Here is a 26,111-nt window from a genome sequence, read left to right on the forward strand (position 1 = left end):
TAGGTAGTGGCTTAGTCCCTGGAAGCTCTGGTTGCTTGGCATTGTTGTTCATATGGGGTCTCGAGCCCCTTCAAGCTTTCCAGTTCTTTCTCTGATTCCTTCAACGGGGGTCCTGTTCTCAGTTCAGTGGTTTGCTGCTGGCATTCGCCTCTGTATTTGCTGTATTTTGGCTGTGTCTCTCTGGAGAGATCTACATCCAGCTCCTGTCTGCCTGCACTTCTTTGCTTCATCCATCTTGTCTAATTGGGTGGCTGTATATGTATGGGCCACATGTGGGGCAGGCTCTGAATGGGTGTTCCTTCTGTGTCTGTGTTAATCTTTGCCTCTCTATTCCCTGCCAAGGGTATTCTTGTTCCCCTTTTAAAGAAGGAGTGAAGCATTCACATTTTGATCATCCGTCTTGAGTTTCATTTGTTCTAGGCATCTAAGGTAATTCAAGCATTTGGGCTAATAGCCACTTATCAATGAGTGCATACCATGTGTGTTTTTCTGTGATTGGTTTACCTCACTCAGGATGATATTTTCCAGTTCCAACCATTTGCCTATGAATTTCATAAAGGCATTGTTTTTGATAGCGGAGTAGTACTCCATTGTGTAGATGTACCACATTTTCTGTATCCATTCCTCTGTTGAAGGGCATCTGGGTTCTTTCCAGCTTCTGGCTATTATAAATAAGGCTGCTATGAACATAGTGGAGCACGTGTCTTTTTTATATGTTGGGGCATCTTTTGGGTATATGCCCAAGAGAGGTATAGCTGGCTCCCCAGGTAGTTCAATGTCCAATTTTCTGAGGAACCTCCAGACTGATTTCCAGAATGGTCACCCCCATTTTTGTAGACCCAGGTGAGTATGTGTGCCTATGGTGTTTTCAGCTATGTTCAGGAGGCCAGCACAGCTCCAGGCTGGGGCAGCTGCACACATTTGTGGAATAGATGTCTCAGGATCGAGACATACAAACCCAGTTCATGGCTTTGTTCCCAACAGACTCAAAGATGCATTCTTGAACAGGTTTTAATCTGGAATGTTATTCTTGAAATATCATCCATATGAGGTAGGAGCAATCACTTATTTCACCTTTGTATAACTGACAAATGCTTAAATATAATTGTGCGATTATATTGTCCTCGGGAGTGGAATCAAAGGGTTGTGATTAGGCTAAATTCTGCTTCACAGGTGATTTATGGGATATGTTTCACAATAAGAGCATTTGTCATACAGAACCAGGTTGGTAGCAGCTTGCCCAATAAAATATTCAGGAGGACCGACTTCACAGAGCTAAATCAGAAAGTCTGTTTGGTCTAGCGAAGTAGCTCGGTGCCTTCTAGAAACTGCTATCACAGAGAACTGTCTGTGCTCCTTAAAGTGCATGTGAGGTAGAGCTCCATAAGTAAGCACTCCAAGAGTTCCTGCGTTTTCCAGATTTCAAGGCTGAGGACGATCGCTTTTACGAGAATTCGCATTAACAAATTAGAAATGTTCCAGAATTTAGATGGGATCCAAAGCATCCATGACCACTTTTGCTGGGGGGGTGGGGTGGGGGGGGGTAAGGGGGGGGCTAAAGATGTGTGCACAGCGCGCCACCGTGTGTTCACTGGTTAGTACTGCAAGACTTCTAGCAAAGAAGAAAGCAGCTGTAGGCTTTTAAAGAAACCACGCTGGTTCTCTGCTTGGGTACTTCAGCCTCTTGACGACTCACTTCAGCCGTGAATAATAAACCCGCAACCCTAGTTTTAAAAAGTTGTTGCTAAAATTTCAAACCACTTACATAGTTTCACATTGATCCTGTCTTTTATTTAAAAGCATTTTGAAGATCTACGGCTGGTCCGGTGAAAAGAAGCAGGAGAGGCGTATCAAACTACTCAGTTACGGAATATCTTTTTAAGTACATTATCATGCATCAGTTATAGATTTCGGGGCCGGGTGCTTGTGAGCTCACAGATTAGCTGTGCGACCTTGAGCAAAGTACCCAGGAAAGGTAACAGCAGCACTCCTGATGCGCTTGGCAGCGCTCTGCCAAATGGCTGCCACCCCCATGCTGGCCTCAGTGTGGGATTTGGCTAGAGGTCCTTTTCAGGAATCTTCAGGCTCAAATTCTGAGTGCTGCTTCGATTCCCCATGGCTTGCATTGGAAGGTAGTTCATTTGCTCACACAGATCTGTCCCTCTTTGCAGAGGACCCCGTGACTGGGTAGAACCTTCCACAATAGGCTTCTAGTCTCCGGCTTCATCCAGCTAGCTCCTATTTTTTCCCAGGACTTCCTACAGAGCACCATCATCTGGGGGAGGGACATTTCATATTCAAACTATAACATTCTGTCCTAGTCCCTCAAAGCTTGTACACATTTCAGAATGCAAAATGTGTTTACTCTGTTCCTAAGTATCCCCAGAGTCTCAACAGTTTCAACATCATTGGAAAGCCCAAGTTCAAAGTCTCCTGCAACTCTTAGCTATACATCCATATAAAATAAAATTTAAAACAAAAACAAATTAGTTACACCCTTCCAACATACAAGGGTATATGGGTTAGAGAGGCACATGTAAGCATTAAATGTAGGAGGTTGGTCCTACATTGCTGGGTATTCAAATGCTAAATACTGGCCTGCAAGATCTCATTGCCCTGGACTGATAGATCTTCCTGTACAGTAGTGATGCTATAACCTTGCTCCCCAAGTTAATTGGTCAATAAAAGGTTAAAGCCGGTGATTGGGCAGTAGATCAAGGTAGGTAGATTTTCAGGTATCTGGCTGGGGGTCACAGGTAGAGAGGAAAAGAAGGGAGGACAAGAAGGGAGGAGGAGGCTTCCATGAAAGGAGATGGACCATGAGGAGGTGGCCAGGAGAAACAGCAAGTGACAGGGGACATGTGGCTGGGAGGTAATTAGAATGGCTCCAAAACTTGTGAAATCTAGGCTTACAGTTGGCTGGGTAGAATAACTCATTTTGCAACTAGGGAAGGATCTGGCAAAGCAACACCAAAACCCAGCAGGGTAGATATGCAGTTCTGTAGTTTCATGCCCAGTATATGGAGTTGCACGCATGTCAATGGGTTTAGGCAATGCTCCCTGCCCGGCCCTTCTCCCAGAGAGGCTTTGATGCTCCAATTTTCTCATTTCTTGGAGCTTTCCTTATCCCATGGCCTTCCTATCTGCTCACATCCTGCGGTCTCTATTGCATCAGCTTCATCCTCACAGATTTACACAGCACTGTCACGGACTGCCTGCTGGGGGCTGCCAGCCTCCTCAGAAATATGAGTGTCAGATTTTCTGAATCTGTGAACTACCACAGATCATCCTGCTCTTACATTTTTTTTTCCCTGCATGCATTTTGGCTACAGTTAGACAAAAGTAGCTAAGGTTTAACCCAAGAATTGATCCAGGAGTTGTTATGCAATTTCCCAGCAAAAATACATTCTGCATTAATCAATAGCGGATTTACAAATAATGTTTGGGGATTAGTCTTATCATCATTTGGAAGTTTCTTCCAATTGGACTGAGATTTTGGGAAGTTATTCTTGGCTTTGGTTGGAATAAAACCAATCCCATCCATCATGGTTTGTTATCTTTATGAGTATTAATTAACAAGTTGATAACAGCAACCTTCATTAAAGAATAATGCCTGAATCTCAGGGAGATTAATGTGGAGGCTTTCCTTTTGTAGACCATCTTGTCCAATACCTGCTCCACCATTCCAGCTCTGGGCTCGATTACGCACTGATTCCCTGCTCTTATTGGCCCTACCCACATGGGCTGATGGACAGTCCACTCTTCACTGCCACTAACTCTGTGTAATTGGTTCACCTTATTCTCTCACACTCTGTTTATACTCTTGTCAAGGTCAACTGTTCCTCCCGGTCCTCATTCACCATATGTCTCGTCACTCCCATCTGTCCCTTCCCTACACTTTTCCTTGAAGGAGTTTTTAGAACAGTGGCCTAATTCCCCTGGAGCAATCCCTGCCTTATTATTCTAAGAAGAGAATGAAGGGAGAACGTGGCGGGTATTAGTGTCCTCACGGCCGCCTCTTGCTTTTCAATGTGAATGGAAGTTATTATGTATTTAATAAAGTTTCCCTAACCAAGGGGTTATCTTTTCGAACAAATAGCACAAAGGTTGGTGTGGCTGTCATTCTCTTTTCCAATCCTTATTTACTGATGCTGAAATATAGGTAGGTGAATATTGTGCCCATCATAGGTCACGGACTCCACGAGGGCAAGCAAGCCGTACCTTGCTTAACAATTGTGTCCCAGGAAAACAAGACTAATATTTTGGGCAGAGTGAAGGAGAAATAAGTAATAACTTAAAAGTGTGCACAGGGGCTGGGGAGATGGCTTGGTGGTTAAGAGCATTGGCTGTTCATCCGGAGACTCCAAAGGCAGCTCACAGTTCTGGGCTCCATAGGCACTACATGTACATCACGGACAAACATACATGTAGGCAAAACACCCATATACATGAAATAATAAAAATAAACACTCTGTGATAAAAAGAGGGCAAAAGGAGGAGCATCAGGATCTGAGAGGTATGGCCTAACAGAACGTGTCAGCCAGCTTTCTATGTCTAACAAGATGTTCAGACTCTCAAAGAGCCTGGATTTCTTTCACAGCTTTGTGTGGGTTAAGTCTGCAGCCAAGTAGCCTCCTTTCCTTTGGGCCTATGGCAGTAAACTGTGGCAGGAGACCATGGTGGGAGCTCATTCAGTTCCTAGCCTGGAATGAAAGTGAGAGAAAGTATGGTTCCCACTGTTTTTTCTAGAGAGAGCCTGTCTTAGTTAGGGTTTTACTGCTAGGAGCAGACACCATGACCAAGGCAACTCTTGTAAGGACAACACTTAATTGGGACTGGCTTACTGGTTCAGTCCATTATCGTGAAAGCAGGAGCATGGCAATGTCTAGGCAGGCATGGTGCAGGAGGAGCTGAGAGTTCTACATATTGTTCCAAAGGCAAACAGAAGACTGGCTTCCAGGGAGCTAGGATGTGGGTCAAGGGCAGTTCTACATGAGGTGAGTTTTTTTTTCAGAGTAGAAGGAAAGATGGAGGGAAAGTCTGCAAAGAATGAGTTTATGATGACAGAGCACAGGACTTATCGAGGACAGAATAGTAAGTGTGAGAAGGGGCAGCGGATTGGCCAATAAGAAGAATCTGTCAAAGGCCAAGAGATACTAGATCGAGATAAGAAGCCAGAAACTAGGAAAGAGGGCTCCTAAAATCGGCACCACAGAGAACACACTAGTATTTGTAACTGAAGTCAAGGATACTTTCCTGGAAATGGGGTGGCTGTGCTCATTGGCCTCCTGTTACTGTTGGAAACATTCCAGATCATTTGTTTATGTGGGGAAGTATGTTTTCTTCATGGTTTCAGTCCATGGTGACTTCTCCCCTTTGCTTCTCAGCTTAGGAAGCAAGGCAGTACAACATGGTTGGAGCAAAGTGGCTCATCCCATGTCGGCCAAGAAGGGGAAGATGGAAGAGGGGCTGGGGTCCCTACATACCCTTCAAGGATAGAAACAGCCTGCGAGGACTTACTTATTTTCCTTCCACCAGGCCTCACTATCTAAGGGTTCTATCAGCTCTAATAGGTGTTGGTTTATAGACAATTCCACTAGGCGCCTCCTAGGAACCTAGCAACAGCAACCTAGCAACAGCTTACCTCATTACCTGCCACCATGTGTAAAAGAGGATTGCTGGTATCCCTAGCTCTCTCTCCATCTTCTAGTCTGCTTCCCCCTTCCCCCTCGCCCTACCTCTCCTCCCCCCTCTCTCCACACACACCCCCTCAATACCCCCCCCCCACCCCGTGATCCCAGCAGGTCTTTTCCTCCTTTCTTCTCTCTCTCTCTGTCCTTCTCTGTCCCTGGTCCCCTCACCTTCCGCCCTTTTCTGGCTCTACCACTTCTAGCTCTGTTACCAAGCCCAATAATCTTTTCTTTATACTAGGTTTGTCATATAGTGTGACTGATTGCTTAGTCTGCGCCCACCAAGATGCTCACTCCCGCCACAATTATTCCACTATGCCACCGTTTTACAAAACACGCTAGATGTTGGGCATCAAATCTACAGTGTGTGGCCCTTCAAGAGACACTTTTCAGACTCTCAGTATCTAAGGTGGGTGTAAGAAAAGATCATTACAGATGAAAAACTGAGAGGCCGCATAGGCGTGGCAGAAATCAATATGTAATCCCAAGACTCCCACTAAGTATCAGCAGAGCCGCCAAATCACCTCTGCTAGACTATTGCAAGGTCCCCTCCCCGTCGGTTTGAAATGCTAGACTTATTATTTGACAGTAACCAAGGATTACAGTCTGTTTTTATGACTGACTGATACATAACTAGAATCAGTTATAAAAGCTGTAATGGGTAGTGTACCAGCACTTGGAATATAAAACAGAAGAAGGAAATCATAAAAGATGAATGATGCGCAAGTACTATCATAGATGTAGTAAAGAGAAACTAATAAATTGCAAGGACAAATAGGCAAAGGTTCGACAGCATTTTCGCAGCGTGAAGACACAGGGCTCCTGAGAAGAACGCTTTCTTGTTTTCCAGGACTAGTAAAGACCAGTACTCGACTTCTATTAATTGCTCCTTAAATATTTGTAGGGTGCAGTAACCAACGCTCGAAAGAACGCACCCCTGTAATTAACCGACAACACCAGCTTGAGCACCTCCAGGTTAGCTCCGCATCACTGCGCTTGCGCGAGGCCTGGCCCCGCCCTCCTCGTCCCTTCGTCCCACCCATTTCCGGGCCAGCTTTGCCATAAGAAATTTGAGCTCTTCGCTTTCCGTAGGCCCCTTTCCCGGCTTCCTCCGCGGCGTTCCCACGCCGACGCTCTAGGTGTTTTGCTGAGCTCTAGGCTGTTTCACTCTTCGCGTCAGCAAGCGGCCGAGGCAATGGCAGCCCAGAAGATAAACGAGGGGCTGGAGCATCTAGCCAAGGCAGAGAAGTAGTACGTCGAGTCGCCGCCGGGCTGGTGAATCGCGCCCCTCAGCCGTGCGCTCGGGCTGGTCGGGAGGGAGGGTCATGTTGCTGTCCGTGCTCGGGGCGGTGCCTTGCCTTTTGGGTCAATCCCCTGCAGTCGATCGTGCCAGCCTGCGCCGCGTCATTTGCTGCAGACGCCCCTGTGACAGCCACGTCTGCCCGGCGCCAGGTCCTCAGGGTTTGCGGCTGCTCTGCTCGTTGCGGGCTTTGGCGTGGACACCTTGTCTCATCTTATAACATCCAGAATGACACTATGGAGGAAATCTTGCGGTGGAGAGCTACTGCTAGGAAAGAGACCCTGGTGCAGTGCGGGGGTGTAGACTAATTCTGAAAAACTCTCACTGTCAGACATCCTATTCACTGGGGGCAAGGTCTAAGCTTCCTTAGTCTTGTGGGTGTTCGCCACCTTTTGGTTCCGGGCTCAGTAGGCATACGTACTGGAAACTGCGAGTTCTCCTTAGTCCTCTCGCCCACTTTCGTGAATTACAACATACATATTTAACGATTATCGACTGTAAGACATTTCTTAGTACACTGTTAGGTGAATCATAAACTAAGATCTTAACTAATAGAAAGGCCTCAGTTTACAAAAGAGGAACCGAGGCGGTCTGAAATTTCCTGGAGACCTGTCCAAGGCTGCTCAGCTGAAAAGAGCAGGGCAAGTTTTAGGCAGTGGAAATTCACAAGCCCTTTCTGGTATACCACCTTGCCTCCAGGCAGTGACTAGGAAGGTGGCTGTCAGTGCAGAGGGTGATCCCAAGAACATGCATGGTAAAAACAAACATAAAAGAACAGAACATGTGCTCTTAGCTATAATGAAGTTGCATTTTGTGAACTTCAGGAGGATTTTGACCATCGGAGCTAAGGAAACCTTAGGAGCCAGGATTAGCATCCTTTCGTAATGGCTTTGACAAGTCCTCTAGGCAGTTGTATGTGGAGTTGAGAACTAGACCCCTAGGCATCTCTGTTGGGAGAAGACCTGTAAGAGAGGCCTTCTGTTAAGACAGGATTATAGATGAGTGGGCTTGCTTGTGGCTGCAATGGGGTCTGAAGGGTGCTTGAAGTTGCTGTAGGTAGGAGAGCCAGCAGGTGGTAGGACGAATGGATCAGAAGTGTAGGAGAGGCAGTGGAATTGGTCTCTGTTTTCTTATGGTGGTATCACTCATTATCACTGTATTCTGGCTTAGGAAAGTTTTCTTACTTAGGATGAAACCAGTCAAGGTCCACAACAGATTAGCCATCAACCTAATGTTAATCGGGCCTTCATTTTTGCTAATTAATGGTGCTCAGCTGCCTGGAGTTGATCTGCAGTTTTAAAAATCTAGCTCATTGAATGTTATGTCTTGTTTTGGGGAGACATCCATAATCACAATAAAGGGTATAATGGGTTCTTTGGTGAAGGGGCACAGGACTTTATTTTGCTGCATATTTTTCTCAATTTTGTAGATTAGACATTATATGTAATTGAAAATCTGCATATACATTTAAATCTTGTTACTATATATGCATATGTTAAATGAAAACTGTAGAATACATTTTACAGGGATAAGTAACTTCAGAGTTAGACTCACAGAATGAAGGGTGCACTTCTAAGGGCCCCATCTCTCAGCTTAGTAGCCACTGATGCAAATGAAGTTAGCAGTGTTGAAAGTAAGCAGACTTTCAGTAATTGAGCTGAAATTTATAAGATGGTGTTGAGCAATTTTTATGCATAGCCAAATTTAATACCTACTGAATTAGCTTGAACTGTGAGTTTGATTTTATTTTAAAATAAAAGTAAAATATTGCAGACAAGGCAAGAAAGATAAACATCATTGGGTATCTTTTGCTCTGGCTTCTAAGCCAGCATCAGTTCTGGAAGACTGTTTCTGTTTGTTGTCCTAACACATGACTTCTCTTTCTCCCTCCTGTTCAGTGGTGGTTGACCACACCCTTTATTTTCCCTCTGAGTGTTGTTCCGGTAGTCCCTGTAGTCTCCTCAGGAGATGCTGCCTGTGACCTTGGCATCACAGACACCAATGGCTCTTTAGTTGTATTCTCCCTGATAGCGTCTCAGCCGCAAAGGAAGATGTCCCTCCAGATCCTCTAGCTTGTTAAAGCACACCTTATGTGGCTTGTTAAGACCCAAGAGTCTGGTTCTGTAGATCTGGGGAGGGCTCATCGTACATTTCTAGCAAATTTCTAAGCAGTTGTTGATGTTCTGATCTGGGCACCGTGCACTTAAACGTTCTGTTTGGATGGTATGTAGACATTTCAGAAGAAGGGACATTGTTAATGGGGAGGGGAGGGAGGAAGAAGTGAGGGTGCATTTATTGGGAATACATCCGAAGACAATTGAGAAGGTGAGGGATCTGTAGCTGATGCTGTCTTTTTAAATAAGAAATGTCTTTCTTTCTCATTCTAGCCTGAAAACTGGTTTTTTGAAGTGGAAGCCAGATTACGACAGCGCTGCCTCTGAGTATGGAAAAGCAGGTATTTGTGCCTGGAGCCCTGTGCCGTTGTGTGTGTTGACTGGATCTGACAACGTTGTCTAGCTAGCAGTTCCAATGCCTCCCGGTAAACTTCACTCTTTAAACAGAAAAGCAGACGAGGACAGCTGCACAGGCTGCTTTGCATGTTCCCACACTTACCCTCAGCTAGAGCTGAGCCAGATCCCGGTGCACGCTCCTAACAGCAGACATGGGGTAGTGTCAGCTGTCCGGTGTCATAGGTGTTCATAAATGTTGCTTAGTTCTGTCTTAGACTTTCTGCTGTTGATCAAGCAATTTTATTTTTAATTTTTAAAACTAGTCTTGTTGAAGTTCTACCAATCTCTTTTTTCCACATTAACATTTATGAGTTTCATTTTGAGATACACTATCAAATGTTCATGAAGAGTTTTAAGCTGTATGCACATTTTAGTAAATTCACTTTCTATAAGTATAAAATATCTTAAAATACGCAACATAGGGAATTTGTTAAAAGTTTAGTATTTTGTTAAGGGATGATGCGATAGCTCTGAATGTCTGCTGTCGTTTTGGATATAAAGTAATAAAACATAATTTTGAGGCTGGCGAGGTAGCTTAAGTGAAGGAACTTGCTGCCAGTTGCCAGGCCGACCATCAAGCCGAGCCCCTGAGTTTGATGCCCTGGATCTTCACGGTAGACGGAGGGATCTGACCTCTACAGCTTGTGTCTGACCTCCCTGTGCATGCACAATAAAAATTTAAACCACCATGGATTTGAAAGTCCTCAAGCAAATTTTCATCTGTGACTATGTTCATGAGAGATCACCTAGAGCAAGCACTTTTCACTAAATTTTAGTTTCAGTTTGTCTCCAAAGAAATAACCTAGAAGCTACCATCATCATACACACAGAGGGTTTTTTCTCATTCAAAAGGGAAACCAGAGTCTTTAGCCCTGCATTTAAATACTGAGTAAACTTGTTGCTTACATTATGCAAATTGCTTATGTTTTGTATTTAAAGATAAATTTGCTTAAAATTGAGCTTTAGGTGGACTTTGGGTTATACTTTATACACAGTTGCTTAAGACCAAAGGCACATTTCTCAAGTGAAGGAAATTTAACAGCTTTGCTTTGTGGCTCCAGGGCCATATGCTGCTTCCATGAATCAATCTCCTGAATCACGTGTCCTGTTAAAGTGCCCTTCGTTTGTTCTCCTTGAGTGGAGGCAGAATATAGCCCTTCGATGGAACTTTTAAAGACAACTAGACAGGCAGGAGCAGGAATATTGTAGTATTCTGTTTGTTTTCTACACTTTAAGAGTTCTTCGAGAGTGGTTTTAAGAAGTAGTAGATGAGAACACTTTATGTAGAAGGGAGACTGAGGCCGGAGCATCTGCTCAAGTCAGAGGTCAGAGGTCAGTCTGTGCTGCGTAGTTGAGTTCCCAGCCAGTGAGGGCTGCAGGTACGGTGGAGACCCTGTCTCAGAATGACAAACAAACAGAAGACAACAGTTTCCTTAAATTAGTATGCGTCCTACTTTCTCATAACCCACCGTTGGTAGATTTTCCCAGTGTTAACATTGTCTTTCAGGGCCATCCTGGTTGTCTCACCCCTGTGAGCCTTCCTTGTGAAACAGCCTGCAGTGAGGGTTAGCTCTTTGAGGAGTATAGATAACTAAATAGAAAAGCTTTGTGTATCAAAAATGACTTACCTGGAGGGAAGATTTAGTACATGACTAGTTTCGGTTAGCTGCCCAGGAGGAAGCTGGAGAATGAGGCACCCTCGGGTGACTACAGACCCCTGCTCTGCTGTTTGGCAGTGGGTGCTAGAGGGAGGGGCTCTTGGTGTTCGATGGAAGCTGTGCCAATGTGCTGCTAAAAATCAACTAAAACTTCCACAGGCTTTTAAAAGTATGCTCAGAAAGACTAACTTGCTTTAGGTAAAAGTAATATTTCACGCCATTATGAAGCTCCCTATCTGAAATCCATGTATTTTGTAATGTCTCACAAAATGCTGATTTGGGTACTGATTCCCTTTAGGGCTGTTAATGATGAAAATAGAAAGTCTATTTTTTTCTTTTTCTGTTTCAGCTGTTGCTTTTAAAAATGCCAAACAATTTGAGCAAGCAAAAGACGCCTGCCTACGGGAAGCTGTCGCCCATGAAAGTAACAGGGCGTATCTTTTAGCTTTACAAAGAAGTGGGACAACTAGAAGATGTTGAGAACACCTTTCTCCTGCTATAAGTTTAGTGTCTGATGTAAAGTGCTTTTCCGTTGGGAAAGGTTGAACAGTGCATGTGCTTTAAAGCCCCAGGGGAATTCAGTGAGTGGTCCTGAGTGCATTTGGTGTGGACAGCCATGCTTGCCCATCACTTTCCTGCTTCTGGGTGGGCAGGGATTTGACTTGAGATGAAGCGAGGGGGTCTCCAGACCTGTGCTAAAAGAAAAAGTATAGCTAACTATTGAAATGCATAAACTGCTTTGGAAAAACGTTTGTTAGTCTCACTTAGGTATTTGAAGACTTATGAGCATCTGGAAAGAAATGGTCTCGATGTATCTTAAGGGCTCTCATTTATAAATGTCCAGTTTTTCTCACATGCAAATCATAGTCCTATAGCTGTGCACTGCGTCCTGTTACTGGACAGCAGGTTAACGTCCTGCACAAGGTTGTTCAGTGTCTGGGCTGTAAGAGCGGTCAGCAGCACTGGGGTATCACAGCTCTGTCCTCTGAAACCAGAAGGAAAAGGGATGCGTAGTTAACTGGCTTTAGAAGGTGCTCTCCAGAGACTGTTGACTTCTTTTTTCCTTAATGTTGGCATCGTCGTGTCCGTTCAGTCTTTTTCATGCTGCCAAGTAAGTAATAGTTCACTCTTCTTAGTGTTTGCAGACAGTTTAAAAGTCGGAGTTTGACTCTAACCTGAGCTATGCTCAAGCTGTGCATTTTTAAATACTTATTTTAAATATAAATTATTAAATTTATAATTTAATTAAAGTAATTATTTTATTTGCTTTAGTCATCAGCTGAACTTTAAAGGCTACTCTTTAAAGAGTTTTAAATTGAGTTCTGCATACTGTTTGCTTGTGAAAACACAGGTTAAGTGCCTGTGGAAGAGAAGGGAACTTTCTCTCTTGTGGGGCATACTGATTTGTCTTAGAACTTATACTTCTTTTTCTCTCTAACCTTTCTGAGACTGACTTATTTTGCTAAGTAAAATCAGTTCAATGATTGGCGCTCCTAAGATACCATTGTTTAAACAGTAAATAAGTAAAATAAAAAACAGGAACCTGGCAGTGTGGGCCTGGAGTGACTCAGTGTACTTGAGGTCCCTTCTGTTAGTCACCTCCCTGCCTGCCATCTTCACCAGAAGGTTTCTCCCTCTCCCTTAAGGTCTCATCAGAGAACTTGTCTTCTCTTTGCAGAGCTTATGAGCAAGCTGGCATGATGTTGAAGGTTAGTAATACTGTGTCACAGTAGAGTTCGTATTGCAGTTAGCAGGTTTCTCACTGTGTAAAGCAAGAGGGGGAGGGGCTGTGGGAGTGGATGTGAAGGCTAGGTTGAGGCATCCTGCCCAGGGTACCACTAATTGGAGTGACATCCTGCAGCAGTAAGGAGTGAGCACGGGAAGCTCATTGAGAGGGAACTGTATTACAGGGAGTGGGGAAGAGCAAGACTGGGCAGTGAAGCACAGAGGGTGCTGCTAAAGAGAGCTCATGAGGCTTCCTGCATCTAGAACTTGAGGGCATCTGGATGTAGTAAAGGTTTATAATGATATGCTTGTTTAAATGACTTGTTGGTGATGGAAAGGAAAATTCGCTTTATCTTTTTCTTGGTTTTATAAATATCAAGCTGGAGTCAGTAAAGTTACAGACAAGCTATTGCTGCTTTACTGCATTCCTTTTCAATGGACTAATGGAATATTTTGGCTGATATGCCACATTTATGCTTTTTAATAGCAAGCTAAGGGTTACTATCTTGTAGTTGTACTAAGATGTGTGTGTGTGTGTGTGTGTGTGTGTGTGTGTGTGTGTGTGTGTGTACACATTCACACACGTGCACATACACATATGCATATGGCCGCTGTATAAGCCAGAGGTCAGCCCAAGGCTGACCAGAGGGCCGTCCATCTTGTTTTTGAGGCAGAGTTTCTGTCTGGTCTGCTGATTAGGCTAGACTGGCTGACCAAGAGTTCCTGGTGTGCTCTGTCTCTAGACCCCAGAGCCGAGATTGCAGGTGCTTGTGGGCTGGGATTTCAGTCGTTGACTTCTAGATAGATCTCAGATGCCGTCTACTCAGGCCCGCTCTGTCTTGTTCTTCCCTCCCCACCGTCATGGTACAGGTGTGCTGTCTGTTTAGTAAGTAGGTAGGCAAGGTACAAGAAGAGGTGGATTTGCTGGCTTCATCTTGCCTCTTTTCTCAAATACCTTTCAGTGTACACTATTCCAAGCCCTTGGGTTCTTTGACTGGACTTTAGTTTTTTGTTTCATTTCATTTTGATATTTTTAATTATTTTTCTGCTAAACTTCAGGGGTATATCATCCCGTGTGACTGAACATAGCAACTTTATGTGGTATCCTTCAGTCTATGCCTCGTCTCCATAGCCAAACAGTTTTGTTTATGTTGTTTTGGCGTTGGTAGGAGTGAGGCTGGCAGTTTACTAGAAACAAGCTAATACATTCTTAGCGTGGTGGGACTGACCTTTGGACCTGAGAGCAGGCCCTGAGAGGCCACTGTGGGCCTTACTTAGAGTAGGAAGTTACCTGTGGATGAGAGTCCCCGCACCTTTGCACCTAGCTTAGCTCATCAGGAATTTCCCTTTCAGGGATTTCATTAAAATTGTTTTAGCTTTTGATTTGGAAAATCTAGACCCCAAGATCTTGAGACTCACATAGTACTAGTGCGACACAGAATTAATTCTGTTGGTTGTAATCAGCCCAGAAGGGAGCTCCAGGCTTCTATTAAGTCAGACCACCAGGGACTAGCCAAGGGGAGTGAGACACTGGATATGGCTAGCTCATCCTCTCTAGAGACAGCTCTGGCCTGGCCTGGCCTGGCTTATTATAACCTGGGTCCAAGGCCTGCTGTTAACTGTAGCTTATGGTGTTTTTACAGAAGCCATAAAACCCAGCTTTTTTGAAAGCAAATGATTTAGAAACACTGATACTTTTTTTTTTTATTTGTTAAACTAGCTCACACTGTGAAGTCATTTCAGTGTTTTTGCTGTTTAATGTTTTTGACAGTATTATGAATGTGAGATTAGCTGGGTTGTGGTGGCTCATGCCAGAAAACCCCAGTATTTGGGAGGCTAAGACAGGAGGATTACTCTGAGTGTCAGACTAGTTTTGTCTAGTGAGTTCCAAGTGATCTCGAACTAATGTAAGACCCTGTCTCAAAAATAATGTTTGTGGGTAAAATCATTGAATTTCCAATTACTTGAGACATTTTCTGCCCCGTGCTGCCTGCTTTTCTGCAGGAGATGCAGAAACTGCCTGAGGCCGTGCAGCTGATCGAGAAAGCCAGCATGATGTACCTGGAGAATGGCACGCCGGACACAGCAGCTATGGCCTTGGAGCGAGCAGGAAAGTGAGTGCACACAGTGGTTGTTGGGTGCCCTGGCTTTGCATCGGGCTCCTCTTTGTCTTGGTAAAGTCCTTGAGAAGCAAGTTTCTTAATTGTCACACAAATTGTGTTCTCTGTCTAATTCAGGCTCATAGAAAATGTAGATCCAGAGAAGGCTGTACAGTTGTATCAGCAGACTGCGAATGTGTTTGAAGTAAGTTAGAATTTCCTTGTTTCTTTAATTACTCAGAATATTTTTATCCATATTATGTGGGAACAGAAGAATGCAGTGGATGCCTTTTAAGGTTTTCTATATCCGAAGCCCAACCTCTATTCCTTTTTTTAGGGCAGTGGTTCTCAACCTCTGACGACCCTCTCACAGGGGTCACCTGAGTCCCTCAGAAAATACAGATATTTACATTACAACTCATAACAGTAGCAAAATTACAGTTAAGAAGTAGCAGTACACATAATTTGGTGGTTGGGGTCACACAACATGAGGAGTGTATTAAAGGGCCACAGCATGGGGAAGGTTGAGAACCAGTGCTCTGGAGGTGAGTGAATGAGCTAGGAGCTGTGGTGCTACCATCCATGGCCATCGCTTGTGCAGTTCTTATTGAGTGTGAGAGCTCCACATTAACCACTGAACTAACTCCCTCTTCTCTGCTTCCTCCAGAATGAGGAGCGCCTCCGGCAGGCAGTTGAGCTCCTAGGAAAGGCCTCCAGACTGCTCGTACGAGGACGCAGGTATGGCTTGGAAAACTGTTTGTGTGCCTGTGGATCCAGGTGTATTTTGAGTCTACATTGGGAGCTTGTGCATAGCATTGGTGTAGCGGATTGGTCTACAGTCGGACAAGCAGTGGGAAAATGATCGCCTTCTAAGGAGTAGCCCGTGAATTTAAAACCTGCTTTTCTATCATGAGAGGAGTGAGTCATCTTGACCTGTCGGTGCATGACGTAATGAATTTCTCTTAGAATAAGTAACAGAAGCACTCTAAATATCCATAAACAACAGCCTTTGATACTTGAGTTATATCATTAAATGGGATTTTTACTATATATAGGTATATGAATGTGTATGTTTGTATTTTAAGCATCTATACAGTGTAGATTGATCGGTTCCTCTCTTCCAACTACTCCCAGAAACTCTCCACCTCTTTCAGCACCTATCTTTATGTTTTTTCTCTTATTCCTTTCATACAGAAACTAATAAAAAACAAAAAAGACAAAAATCAACAAGACAGAAAAAAGCCAAAATGAAACAAAACTGCTCCTGCTCCTGAGTATAGTTGATAGACCAACCCAGTGATGTGCCAGGGGAGAAAACTGATCTTCCCTTTGCCAATGGGTGTCTGTTGCAAATAGCTTCTCGGCAAATAGCTGGGACCCTGTCAGTGCTGGGACCCTGTCTGGCTTGAACCTGTGTGGGTTTGATGTATGCTGCAGTCTTGGTGAGCTTGTTGTATTGTGTCTGGAAGACACTTTCCTTAGAATCTTCTGCATGCAGCCATGCAGCATAACCAGGACCATTGGTTGGAGATGCTGTCTTTTCCAGGGTGCAGTTCTGATTTCTTTGTGAAAAATCAAATATCCATCCATAGGTGTGTGGACTTACGTCTGGGTCTTCCATTTGAATCCATTAATCTTCATGTCTGTTTTGATTACAATAAATCTGCAGCACAATTGGAGATTGGCAATAGCCCCAGCAGTATTTTTATTTAAGATTGTTTATACGGTGGATTACACTCATGGATTTCTGTATGCTGAGCCATCCCTGCATCTCTGGGATGAAGCCAACTTGATCATTTTTATAATGATCTTTTTTATAATTTCTTGGATTCAGTGCAGGTATTTTATTGAGAACTTTTGCATCTATAATTAAAGGGTGTATCAGTCTATAATTTTTGTTTGGGGGTGATGTTCTGTGTGTGGTTTGGTATTCTTCATAAAAAGAATTAAGAAATGTTCCTTTAAATTTCTATTTTGTAGAATAATTTGACACATATTGGCATTAATCTTTTGAGGGTCTTACAGAATTTTTTTGCTGAATTCACCTGGCACTAGGATAGTTTTTGTTGGGAAATTTCTTAGTTACTGTTTCTCTTTCACTGGGGACTCTGGGTATTTCAGCTGCTTCTATCATTCGATTTAACTTTGATAGGTCATATGTGTCCTGCATTCATCCATTTCTTTTAGGGTTCCCAGTTGGTGTAATAGAGATTTTTGAAGTGTGTCTTTGTGATTCTCTGCATTTCCTGAATAGCATCTGTTGTAATGTTGTCCTTTTCATGTCTTGGGTTTTTCCTCTGACTAGCATGTAGTGTCCTTCCCTATCTCTTTTCTTCTTATTTGTTGTGGTTGGAAGTATATTTTGTCAGATAACAACACCTGCTTTATTCTTTGGTCTATTTGCTTGGAATAACCCACTCTCTTACCCTAAGACAACGTCTATTCTTAATGGTGATATCTGTTTCTTAGATGTAGCAGAAAGATGATAGAAGGAAAAGGGATGGGGGATGGAGTGTTTGGGGAAATGCATGGTCGTCCTTTTTTTTCACTCACCCTGCCACTTTAATGGACCAGGAATGAACGTAAGAGGGTAGAAAGGATGGATACAAAAGGGCTGGTTTAGCATTCTAGGACCCACGGAGCAGCAGTTGAGCCACGAGGGTAAGGATTCATAGCAGAGTAAGAGTTGTCGGGCACCTGGAGGTTCGTTCATGTGGAAAGGAGGGAAGCCTGAGTCAATGCAACCTAGGATTCTCTAGCAAATTCTACCAAGCCATTCGTTGAGGTGGTTAGGAATGCCTTAATGAACGGTTTTTACCAAACTTAGACCCCTGTTGCGTTTCACTTCCTTTATGCTGAGGCGGTGCCTTGGGAGGAGTCAGGCATTCGAGAGAAGCCTGATGAGTAGAGCCAATGGCAGCAGCACTGTTGTGGCCCAGTTGGCCGAATGCTGTCCTCTCAAGTCTTGTGACACAAAGTAGTGCAGCAAAGGCTTCTGCTGAGGGTCTCACACCTACCCTGTTGACATTTCTTTCTTTTGTCTTTAGGTTTGATGAAGCCGCATTGTCTATTCAGAAAGAAAAAAATATTTATAAGGAAATTGAGAACTATCCAACTTGTTATAAGGTATTCTTTGAAAATGCCTAGTTCGGCTTTGCTTTAGCTAATTTTACACACTAGTATAAATATTTAAGCTAAGATTCTGTGGATAGTCATTTGGACCATGACAGACCTAGCCTACCTTTCTTACAATAACAATACTCAACAAACACAGAAATATTTACCTCAAACTCTGGGCAGTAAATTAACATGGGTGACCTGTAGAGGGCGCTGAACGTTTGGAGAAGCCGTCAACTCAGGAGAAGTGCATTCCTGGGAGTTTCTATTTTCTCTTGTCCATTGACCCAAGAGATGCCCCTAGTCATGGCAGTAGACAGGAGAGACTGCAACAAATATTCCAAAAGAGACCTCCTCCCTGAGAGTGGAGAAGCAGGAGAGAGAATCTCTTCCCCGCTCCCCTCCCCTTCCCCACACACTTGGCTTAGGTTGATCCCTGGTCATGGAGCTGCAGCCCTAGTATCTGGCTGGAAGAACTGGCAAGGGGAACCAAGAGAACAGGAACAGATCCCAGGGAGAGGCACGGGGAGAAGGGTGTGTAGCCCGCACAAATCTTGGCTGCGTGTGCCTGAGACAGACCCAAAGTAGGAGTGACTATTCTGAGAATGAAAGCAAGACTGAAACCACTAAATTTCTCTGTCCATGAAATTCTGGCACAGTCTCAAAGATCACAACAGAGGATTCGAACTGAGGTCAGAAGCACTGCCTACCAGAAGAAAGCCGTAGTCTTTGGCCTGAACCTGGGATGGTTGAGTGCAGTTAAAACTTAATACTTTTCCTGAGACTTAGAGCAGAAATCTAGGGAATATTCCAGAATCACCCATCAGAAGAACCAGGTACAAAGTTGCAACTTATAGCAACTTAATGAGCTAGGAGCTAGAATCATCTTTTCAGCTTAGAAGACCTCTAAACAGTTGCTGTAACTGTCGGAGAGCATACAAGTGAGCACTGTTGAAGTGAATGGGAAAGAACTATGTTTAATGGAGAGAAATGCTTTCATAGAAGCTGTAAAAGTGAGACATGATCTCTGACACAAATTACTGGGTGAGTTAGCATTGTAGTGAAGATGGCTCAACTGTTAGTAGCTACAACAAGTTCTGGCAGCAGCTGCAGGAACTGTCTGGGGCACATTTTAAGACTGTGTGCACTTGGGGCTGCTGATCACATTGTGTCATCAGGACACAGAACTATGATTGTTTGTGTGTCTTTCTTTTTCTTTTTCTTTTTCTTTTTTTTTTTTTACTTTTCAGTCCAGGACCCAAGTCTTTAGAGCGCTGTCTCCACGGCCTGCCTCTCTCAATTAGCCTTATCAGGTTCCTCCTTCAAGCATGGGCAGTCCCTGGAAACTGCAGAGAAGCTGCCTCCTATGTGATTCTGAATCCCCTCAAGTAGACAGTATTTTCTTTAAACTAAGACTTAGAGTTACTAACGATGGATTGGCGAAAAAGATACGTGGGTGATTTACATGCATTGCATAGGTGGGTGAGGTAGCATTTATCTGTAGGACTGGGGTTTGAGGCCAGCCTCGGTGGCATAGTTAGGACCTGTCTCAAGAATCACATATCACTGAGAAGCAGTAAAATACACAACAAAAACATCACCAAAATAAAACGCCTTCTGAAGAGCTGTGTTCCCAGTAGGCTGTTGTCTGTGCTATCCCTGACCCTCTAAGCAGTGCTGTTGTCTCTGTTATCCAGAGTTTTCCTAGTTTCTAAACATTCAGGCTATAATTGAAGAGTCACAGATCTCTGGTTTTATTCCCTCTTAGCACTGAATGTAGATACTGGAAAGGAGTTCGGTTAACTTAAACCAAGTGCATTCTCAGGCTTTAGGTTACAAAGGTTGTGCTCAGGCCATAACACCAGCCAGTGCTCACTGGTTTTGGTTAGAGCAGACAGGCTCAGGCCTGCTCCTCCTTCCGTCTCCTCAGATCCCTGTATCTGCCATAGCATTCTAGGATGTTTCCTCCCAGGTGTCCTTCGGAAGCTCCTATAGAACTGTGTGTATTTCTCACGTATGAGCCAGCGCTCTAAGGCTAAGTGCCAGTTGTTTTCAGTACCCCCAGAGGTGACTATAAAGACAGGTATCGGTTTAATTAGTCTTCCCTCTCGTTTCAGAAAACAATCGCTCAGGTCTTAGTTCATCTACACAGAAATGACTATGTGGCTGCAGAGAGGTGTGTCCGGGAGAGCTACAGGTAAGGGCCGGCTGCTTCCACTGACCACTGTTGACATCCCTGTCTCTTGAATTAGCATCACTACCTGGACAGATTTTGTTTTTAGCCATGAAACTGTTACAGATCTTCCAAGAGGTAAGACTGCCATTGCAGGGGTTCTGTGTTACTTTGTCGTTGGGCCTTTCGTTTGTTTTCTTGAAATGCTGGGGAAGATCCCAAACTCTCGTGTGTGCTAAGCAAACACTTAGAGCAGAGCTCCAGCTCCCGCTCCTTCTCGGGCTTTCCCTCAGCCAGCAGTCACAGCACCAGTTTTACAAGATGTCCTCTGCCGCATCTCTGATTTTAGCTACTTTGTCATCTTTGCTGTTTAACTGACAACAAAAGGAGAATTGCTCTGTGATCTGTTACAAATCAGATTGAGGCATTTCTGCAGGTCATGAATGAGGACTGGCAATTTGTAACTAGGAGTGCCTTGTGCACTCTAGGGTTCCTAGTGCCACCCTTGGTCTCTACCCACTGGTTGCCTGCCACTGGTTCCCGGAGCATTACCTGTAACTGTCACAGTGCCTGCAGTTGTGTGCTGGGACAGTCAGCTCTTAGGGAAGAGCTGAGGTGTGGTTTGTGCTTGCCTTAGCATACCAGGGTTTAACGGCAGTGAAGACTGTGCCGCGCTGGAACAGCTCCTGGAGGGCTATGACCAGCAAGACCAAGATCAAGTGTCCGAGGTCTGCAACTCGCCCCTGTTCAAATACATGGACAATGACGTAAGTGTGCCTGTGGGTCAGCTTTCTTCCACTTGAAGTGATTTTCCCCTAGGGATTTGTAAGTTTTCTGCCTCTGTACCTGTATTTTCCACATCAAACTGTGCTCATAAAGGAGCCAACCAATTTGATTGAACTTTCCCACATTCAGGTAATGGGATTCTGGGTGAGCATTTACTTGCCTCCTCCGGTGCTGTGCATATGTAAATGCAGCCTCACTTCTCACCTCCCACCTGCTCCCCTCTGGGTGTGGCTTTATCTAGCTGCTGTCTCTGGTGCCTTACCTTTAAGAGGCCCCTGGGCATCCCATGCATCCCATGCCTGTGAGAGTCGCATCGATGGGTAGTTAATTATCTTCAGGCTTATCTGTAAGACGGAAGGAAGGGTTAACTTTGTGAAGCATCCTCAGGTCTTCCTGTGAGAAAAGCTTCACTGAGTGAACTGCACGTGTGAGCCTTGCTTTCTCAACCCTTTCCTTTTGCATGGTTACCTGATCACATGATTTATAGTTCTGTCACACTGCCAAAGTAATTTAAGACCTTGAATTTTCTTACTGAGGTAGAGAAAAATACTTTTCATTTTTCTCTAGGTAAACTTTTACACATACTTTGTTTTCTTTTTTTGAGACAAGGTCTTGCTGCTCTCTAGGGCTACCTGGCTTTGAACTTGTGGTCTTCTGCCTCAGCCCCCTGAGTACTGAGAGTATAAGTGTGCAACGTTCTTGTAGGCTTTTTATATGCCTCTGAAAATGTGTGTGTGTGTGTGTGTGTGTGTGTGTGTGTGTGTGTGTGTGTGTGTTTGCAGTATGTATGGTATCCTCAAGGTATTGTCCACCTTACTTGAGAACAGGGTCTGAATTTAGAGCTCACTGATTAGCTGGCTGGCAGGCCTTGGGGACCGTCCAGTCGCAGCATCCGCATGCTGGGAGTACAGGCTTTTGTCACTAGTTTGCATTTTAAGTGGTGCTGGGACTGCATTCAGGACACTGGTTGTATAGCAGGCCCTTGACCAACTTAGCCATTTCCAGAGCTCTATGCCCAGCTTGTTAATATGGACTCCTCATGCTTGGAAAGCAGGACCTTTACTAATTGAGCTCTGCTCCCAGCTCTAAAGTTTGTATTTATATTTTTAATATGTCCCTAGTTTACACTCTCAGTTACTCAGTGCATGGTTTTCTTCATAGCCCTAGAAGCATTACTAATTGGATATGCCCATAGCATCTCCAGTTCGCAAGTTAGGTACATAGTTGATACATCCATAGCTGTCAGCAGCTCACATCACGGTCTGATTCCAGCACATTTCTCCCATGAGGAGGGATGGTTAGATTTTGGTCATTTAAAACTTTTATGTATTACTCTGCATGTATGTAAAGTGTCACAGTACATGTGGAGGTAGGACAGCTTTGTGGAGTTGCTTTTCCTTCCACCCTTCCATGGCTTCTGGGGATTGAATTCAGGTTGGCAAGCTACTGTGGCAAGCATTTTTACCCACTGAGCCATCTTGCTGGCCTTATGTGCACACACTTCTCTTTCTCTGAAAGCCTTAGTTGTATTTTTGTGTTTATGACTTTTGCTTGAATGCATGTACACCACATTGAAGTCAGAGGAGAGTGGGGTCTCCTGGGGCTGGAGCTGCAGGTGGTTGTGAGTCTCTCTGGGCTTGGATACGGAACTCAGGGACTCTGCAAGAGTAAGTCCCTCTAACCACTGAGCCATCTTTCCACCCCCATGCTTCCCGGTCCCTACCATATTTTATAGTTAACTGATGCTTAGACACTGCATATCAGGATTCTACTTTTCCAGCTTTCATAGCCTGTTTAATTGTTGACAGTATGCTAAGCTGGGCCTAAGCTTGGTGGTCCCAGGAGGAGGAATCAAGAAGAAATCCCCAGCGACACCCCAGGCCAAGCCTGAGGGTGCTGCGGGTGCTGCTGCTGAAGAGGAGGAAGACGAGTATTCGGGAGGCCTGTGCTAGTGCCCTGCCTGCAGGGATGAGAAGACGGGATGCTGACGAGCCTTTCTCATGGAACTAGGACTCGTCCTGTGGACGCCTCTGCTTCACCGAAGTTCTGATGTTGAATGTTAATTATCTGAAGTTTTAGTTTTCCATTTCCCACACCAGCCATTGTATCTACTGCCTGTGAGGCATTCTTTCCTTTCTCTTGTAAGCAGAAAATAAATCGTCATATTTTAACAATTGATTTAAAAATGTATAGGCCAAATTCCAGATAAATGATATCATCAGCAAAGCAGGAAATAGGTATACTCAGTCTTTTCTCTTGGGTTCTTTTTATTGTTAGATAATTTTCTTTGCATTTTATTTAATGCCATTTCTAAACATGCTGGGTTTTGGGTGAAAATAATAATTTCAAAACTGATCTGGTTCTTTCCACCGTCTTCCCATGTTGTCACTTAGCGCCCACGCATGTCCCCGCTAAGAGCATCAACAATGCCAAAAAGAAAGGCAGACAGCGGTTCTCAGCAGGTTCTCCTCCAGGACCGTCTTCTAGTCTGACTAGATGTCTGACTGTGGAGATGGTTCCTGGTTCCACCTTACACTGCTGATGTGACAGTTGATCACAGAGCGGGAACATGGGAACATGGTTGTCACCCTCATAGGCTGGTTACATGACTGTGGAGTATCAGGCCCAGATTGAATGTGCTACTCAATGACCTAGACATGGCACCATCAGCTCTTCCACCCTGTGCATTCACGGGTATTGTTCCCCTAACTTTCCGGCATCATGGACCATGAAGACGCAGAACAAAACCACAGGAGGGGAAAACCCGGGACTCTTTTTCTAGGGATATAAAACCTAAGAGTTAACACATACTTCAGTGGAGGGAGGCCTTGTCTCAAGTCGAAAAGGAAATGTATTCCTCATCATATTAGATATATTCAAATTACTGAATATACTGAATGTTACTGAGTCTTTTCAGAAGCAAACTTGGGGCAAAAGCTTTATAATATTTAGCTCAGTAGCCCTTACATGTGATTATAAAAATGGAAGGTAACATATTGATGTTGTTGTAAATGTCTTCAGCCCTCCCTGAAGTATTGCTCTTTCTTTTTTCTTAACAAGTGTGACTGTGTTCAAGCCTACTTGGCTCTTGACCAAAATTGGACTAGGTAAGACCATTGATATTTATCAAGAGTGACAAGTAGTGTTCCTGCCAAACTAGTATGCATGCATTTCTTACCTCCAAAATAATTTTGGTTTGGAGTTAAAATAATTTAACGTGAGTTGTGCTATGTACTACAAAAATAAAAAGTTAGCCAAGAGGAAAAAAAGTGGTTTTGAAAGACATACATTTAGGACTGGGTTACCAATCTTTCATACCTCATAAACTTCCCATGGTTACTTCTGAAAAGTTAGTTTTGAAGCATTCCTCTTTGCCCTGTATGGCTAAGACCCATTCATTATTTGTGAACAAGAGGTTGCAAGCAGCAGCAGTGTGTGCTACAAAGTGGTGTTGACCGGAATAGGACTGTCACCACGCCCCACCACTGTATACCATAACCTATTTGAATAAAATATGTTTCATCTTGCTAGATCTCCAAAACCCAGGAAAAGCTCTGTTACGGGACCTGTCCCAGTGTTGTGGGAGGGCTCCTGCAGATTAGCATCCTCTGCTGGGTGTGCTTGGCTGGGTGGATGTCACCATACAATTCCTGTGCAGATGGCAGGTCCGATACAACGCCATATACAAGTTTATGCTTTCCCCTAAGTTACCTGCATAGTTCTTTGGGTCACCAGCTCACTCTCCTTAATTGCATTGAGATTATGAATAAAGCTGTCTTCCGAATTTTTACTTAAGAAGGAAATTGGTATTTCCAAGATCAATTACCTTTAGATCCAACCAGAAACATTGATGCTTATTTGAGTAAGTTAGCAGACTTTTAGAATGTATTTGGCGGTACTCAAAGAAGTAACTTTAGACTGTTTTATGTGTTAAAAGCAATTATCAGTGCATTGTGGAGCAGCAGTGAGCTTAGTTTTAAACAGCAGAGGTTTTAGGCATTGCCAATCTCCCGTCACCTGCATTAGGAACCAGCATGCAGCATTTAGAGCTCTTTTTTCTGTCAGGGTTATTCTGCGTGGTGTCTCAGAAGGAGCGTTTGTCCCTCATGTATACATTTTATTTTTCTATTTGTGTTAAATCTTCGTTCTCGTGAGCTTAGTCAGAAGTGGAAACCGTAGTCTTTACAGCAAGCAGAGCTCCAGCCCCCTCCCTGTGGAAGTGAAGGTCTGCATGAGTTATCCTCAGAATCACCTAGTGTCAGTGCTGTTCTACAGTGAGTGAAGTCAGCCACAGAGCACATTTAATATATGGAACCTGTAAATATGCAGAGTATAGTATTTGTGTATGGAATCTGTGCATTATCATATTTTTTCAGCCATTTGGTGAATATAGTAATATGTTATTAATGGAAATTAGATGATTGCTTCTGAAGGAAGATAATTATGAAAATAAAACCCAAGACTATGAATGTTGTCGGTTCTGTTTGCTCATTCACCCTCTTCGACGATACATTTTCCTCATTTGTTATGTTACTTCAGCTATCTTTTGTAAGATCGTATTTTCCCTGTCTTTGTTTGTGGTTTTTGCTCAGTAGGAGCCAGGTACCTTTGGGGGAGTTATTTATATGTTAGTCCAGCCTTCTGAAATATCAGTCATGTATGTGCTAGCATAGCTGTAAGGGCAGGTTGAAGAGTAGTGAACATATCCAGAAAGAGTTGCTCACAGGGTCAGAGGAGGTAAATGTAAAAGGTATTGTTTTGCAATTAGATATAATTAGAGTATAAATTACTAATTAGGTTTCACCTACAATTAATTTGATATTTGCTATACAGTATTATCCCTGATTTCTTGTGGATATTGATAATATATTTTGATATTTAAATTTAAGTTCAGTTCTAGAAGGAAAAAAGAAAACCCAGAGACATTCATGGACTGTGATTTTGTGTTTCTCAGGATTCAGTAAAGTGTCCAAGCTGCTTTTTGGACACTGAAGCATTCGTAGGCAAATGAAATGGTAGAAAGATTATGGGTGGCCATTGTTCTTATGTGGTT

The 26,111-nt window shown here is 43.8% G+C and overlaps 1 protein-coding gene and 1 long non-coding RNA gene across 4 annotated transcripts; one reads left to right on the forward strand and one right to left on the reverse strand.

Annotated features, from left to right (window-relative positions):
- Window positions 1–1,769: 1,769 nt before the first annotated feature.
- Window positions 1,770–5,589, reverse strand: LOC134483041 (uncharacterized). The gene is made up of 2 exons (XR_010059859.1): window positions 5,253–5,589; window positions 1,770–1,855 (listed from the first exon to the last, which is right to left on the reverse strand). It is a non-coding gene; the product is annotated as an uncharacterized LOC134483041 (long non-coding RNA).
- A 1,189-nt stretch (window positions 5,590–6,778) lies between these two features.
- On the forward strand, window positions 6,779–25,527 carry Napg (NSF attachment protein gamma). 3 transcript variants are annotated; one of them, NM_001398659.1, is made up of 12 exons: window positions 6,779–6,941; window positions 9,378–9,445; window positions 11,508–11,592; window positions 12,252–12,269; window positions 12,837–12,867; window positions 14,888–14,997; window positions 15,121–15,187; window positions 15,650–15,720; window positions 18,030–18,108; window positions 20,217–20,296; window positions 20,910–21,039; window positions 22,867–25,527. In NM_001398659.1, the coding sequence occupies exons 1-12, from the start codon at window positions 6,886–6,888 to the stop codon at window positions 23,008–23,010; spliced, it is 939 nt and encodes a 312-aa protein (NP_001385588.1). In that variant the 5' UTR covers window positions 6,779–6,885; the 3' UTR covers window positions 23,011–25,527. The 3 variants fall into 3 exon arrangements, with proteins under 3 accessions (NP_001385588.1, NP_001100854.1, XP_038952741.1); NM_001107384.2 differs by lacking the exon at window positions 12,252–12,269 and having other exon boundaries at window positions 11,508–11,615; XM_039096813.2 differs by lacking the exons at window positions 6,779–6,941; window positions 9,378–9,445 and having other exon boundaries at window positions 11,523–11,592; window positions 12,805–12,867.
- The last annotated feature ends 584 nt before the right edge of the window (window positions 25,528–26,111 follow it).

Source organism: Rattus norvegicus, chromosome 18, assembly GCF_036323735.1.
Source record: "Rattus norvegicus strain BN/NHsdMcwi chromosome 18, GRCr8, whole genome shotgun sequence".
NCBI classification, from domain to species: Eukaryota; Metazoa; Chordata; class Mammalia; order Rodentia; family Muridae; genus Rattus; species Rattus norvegicus.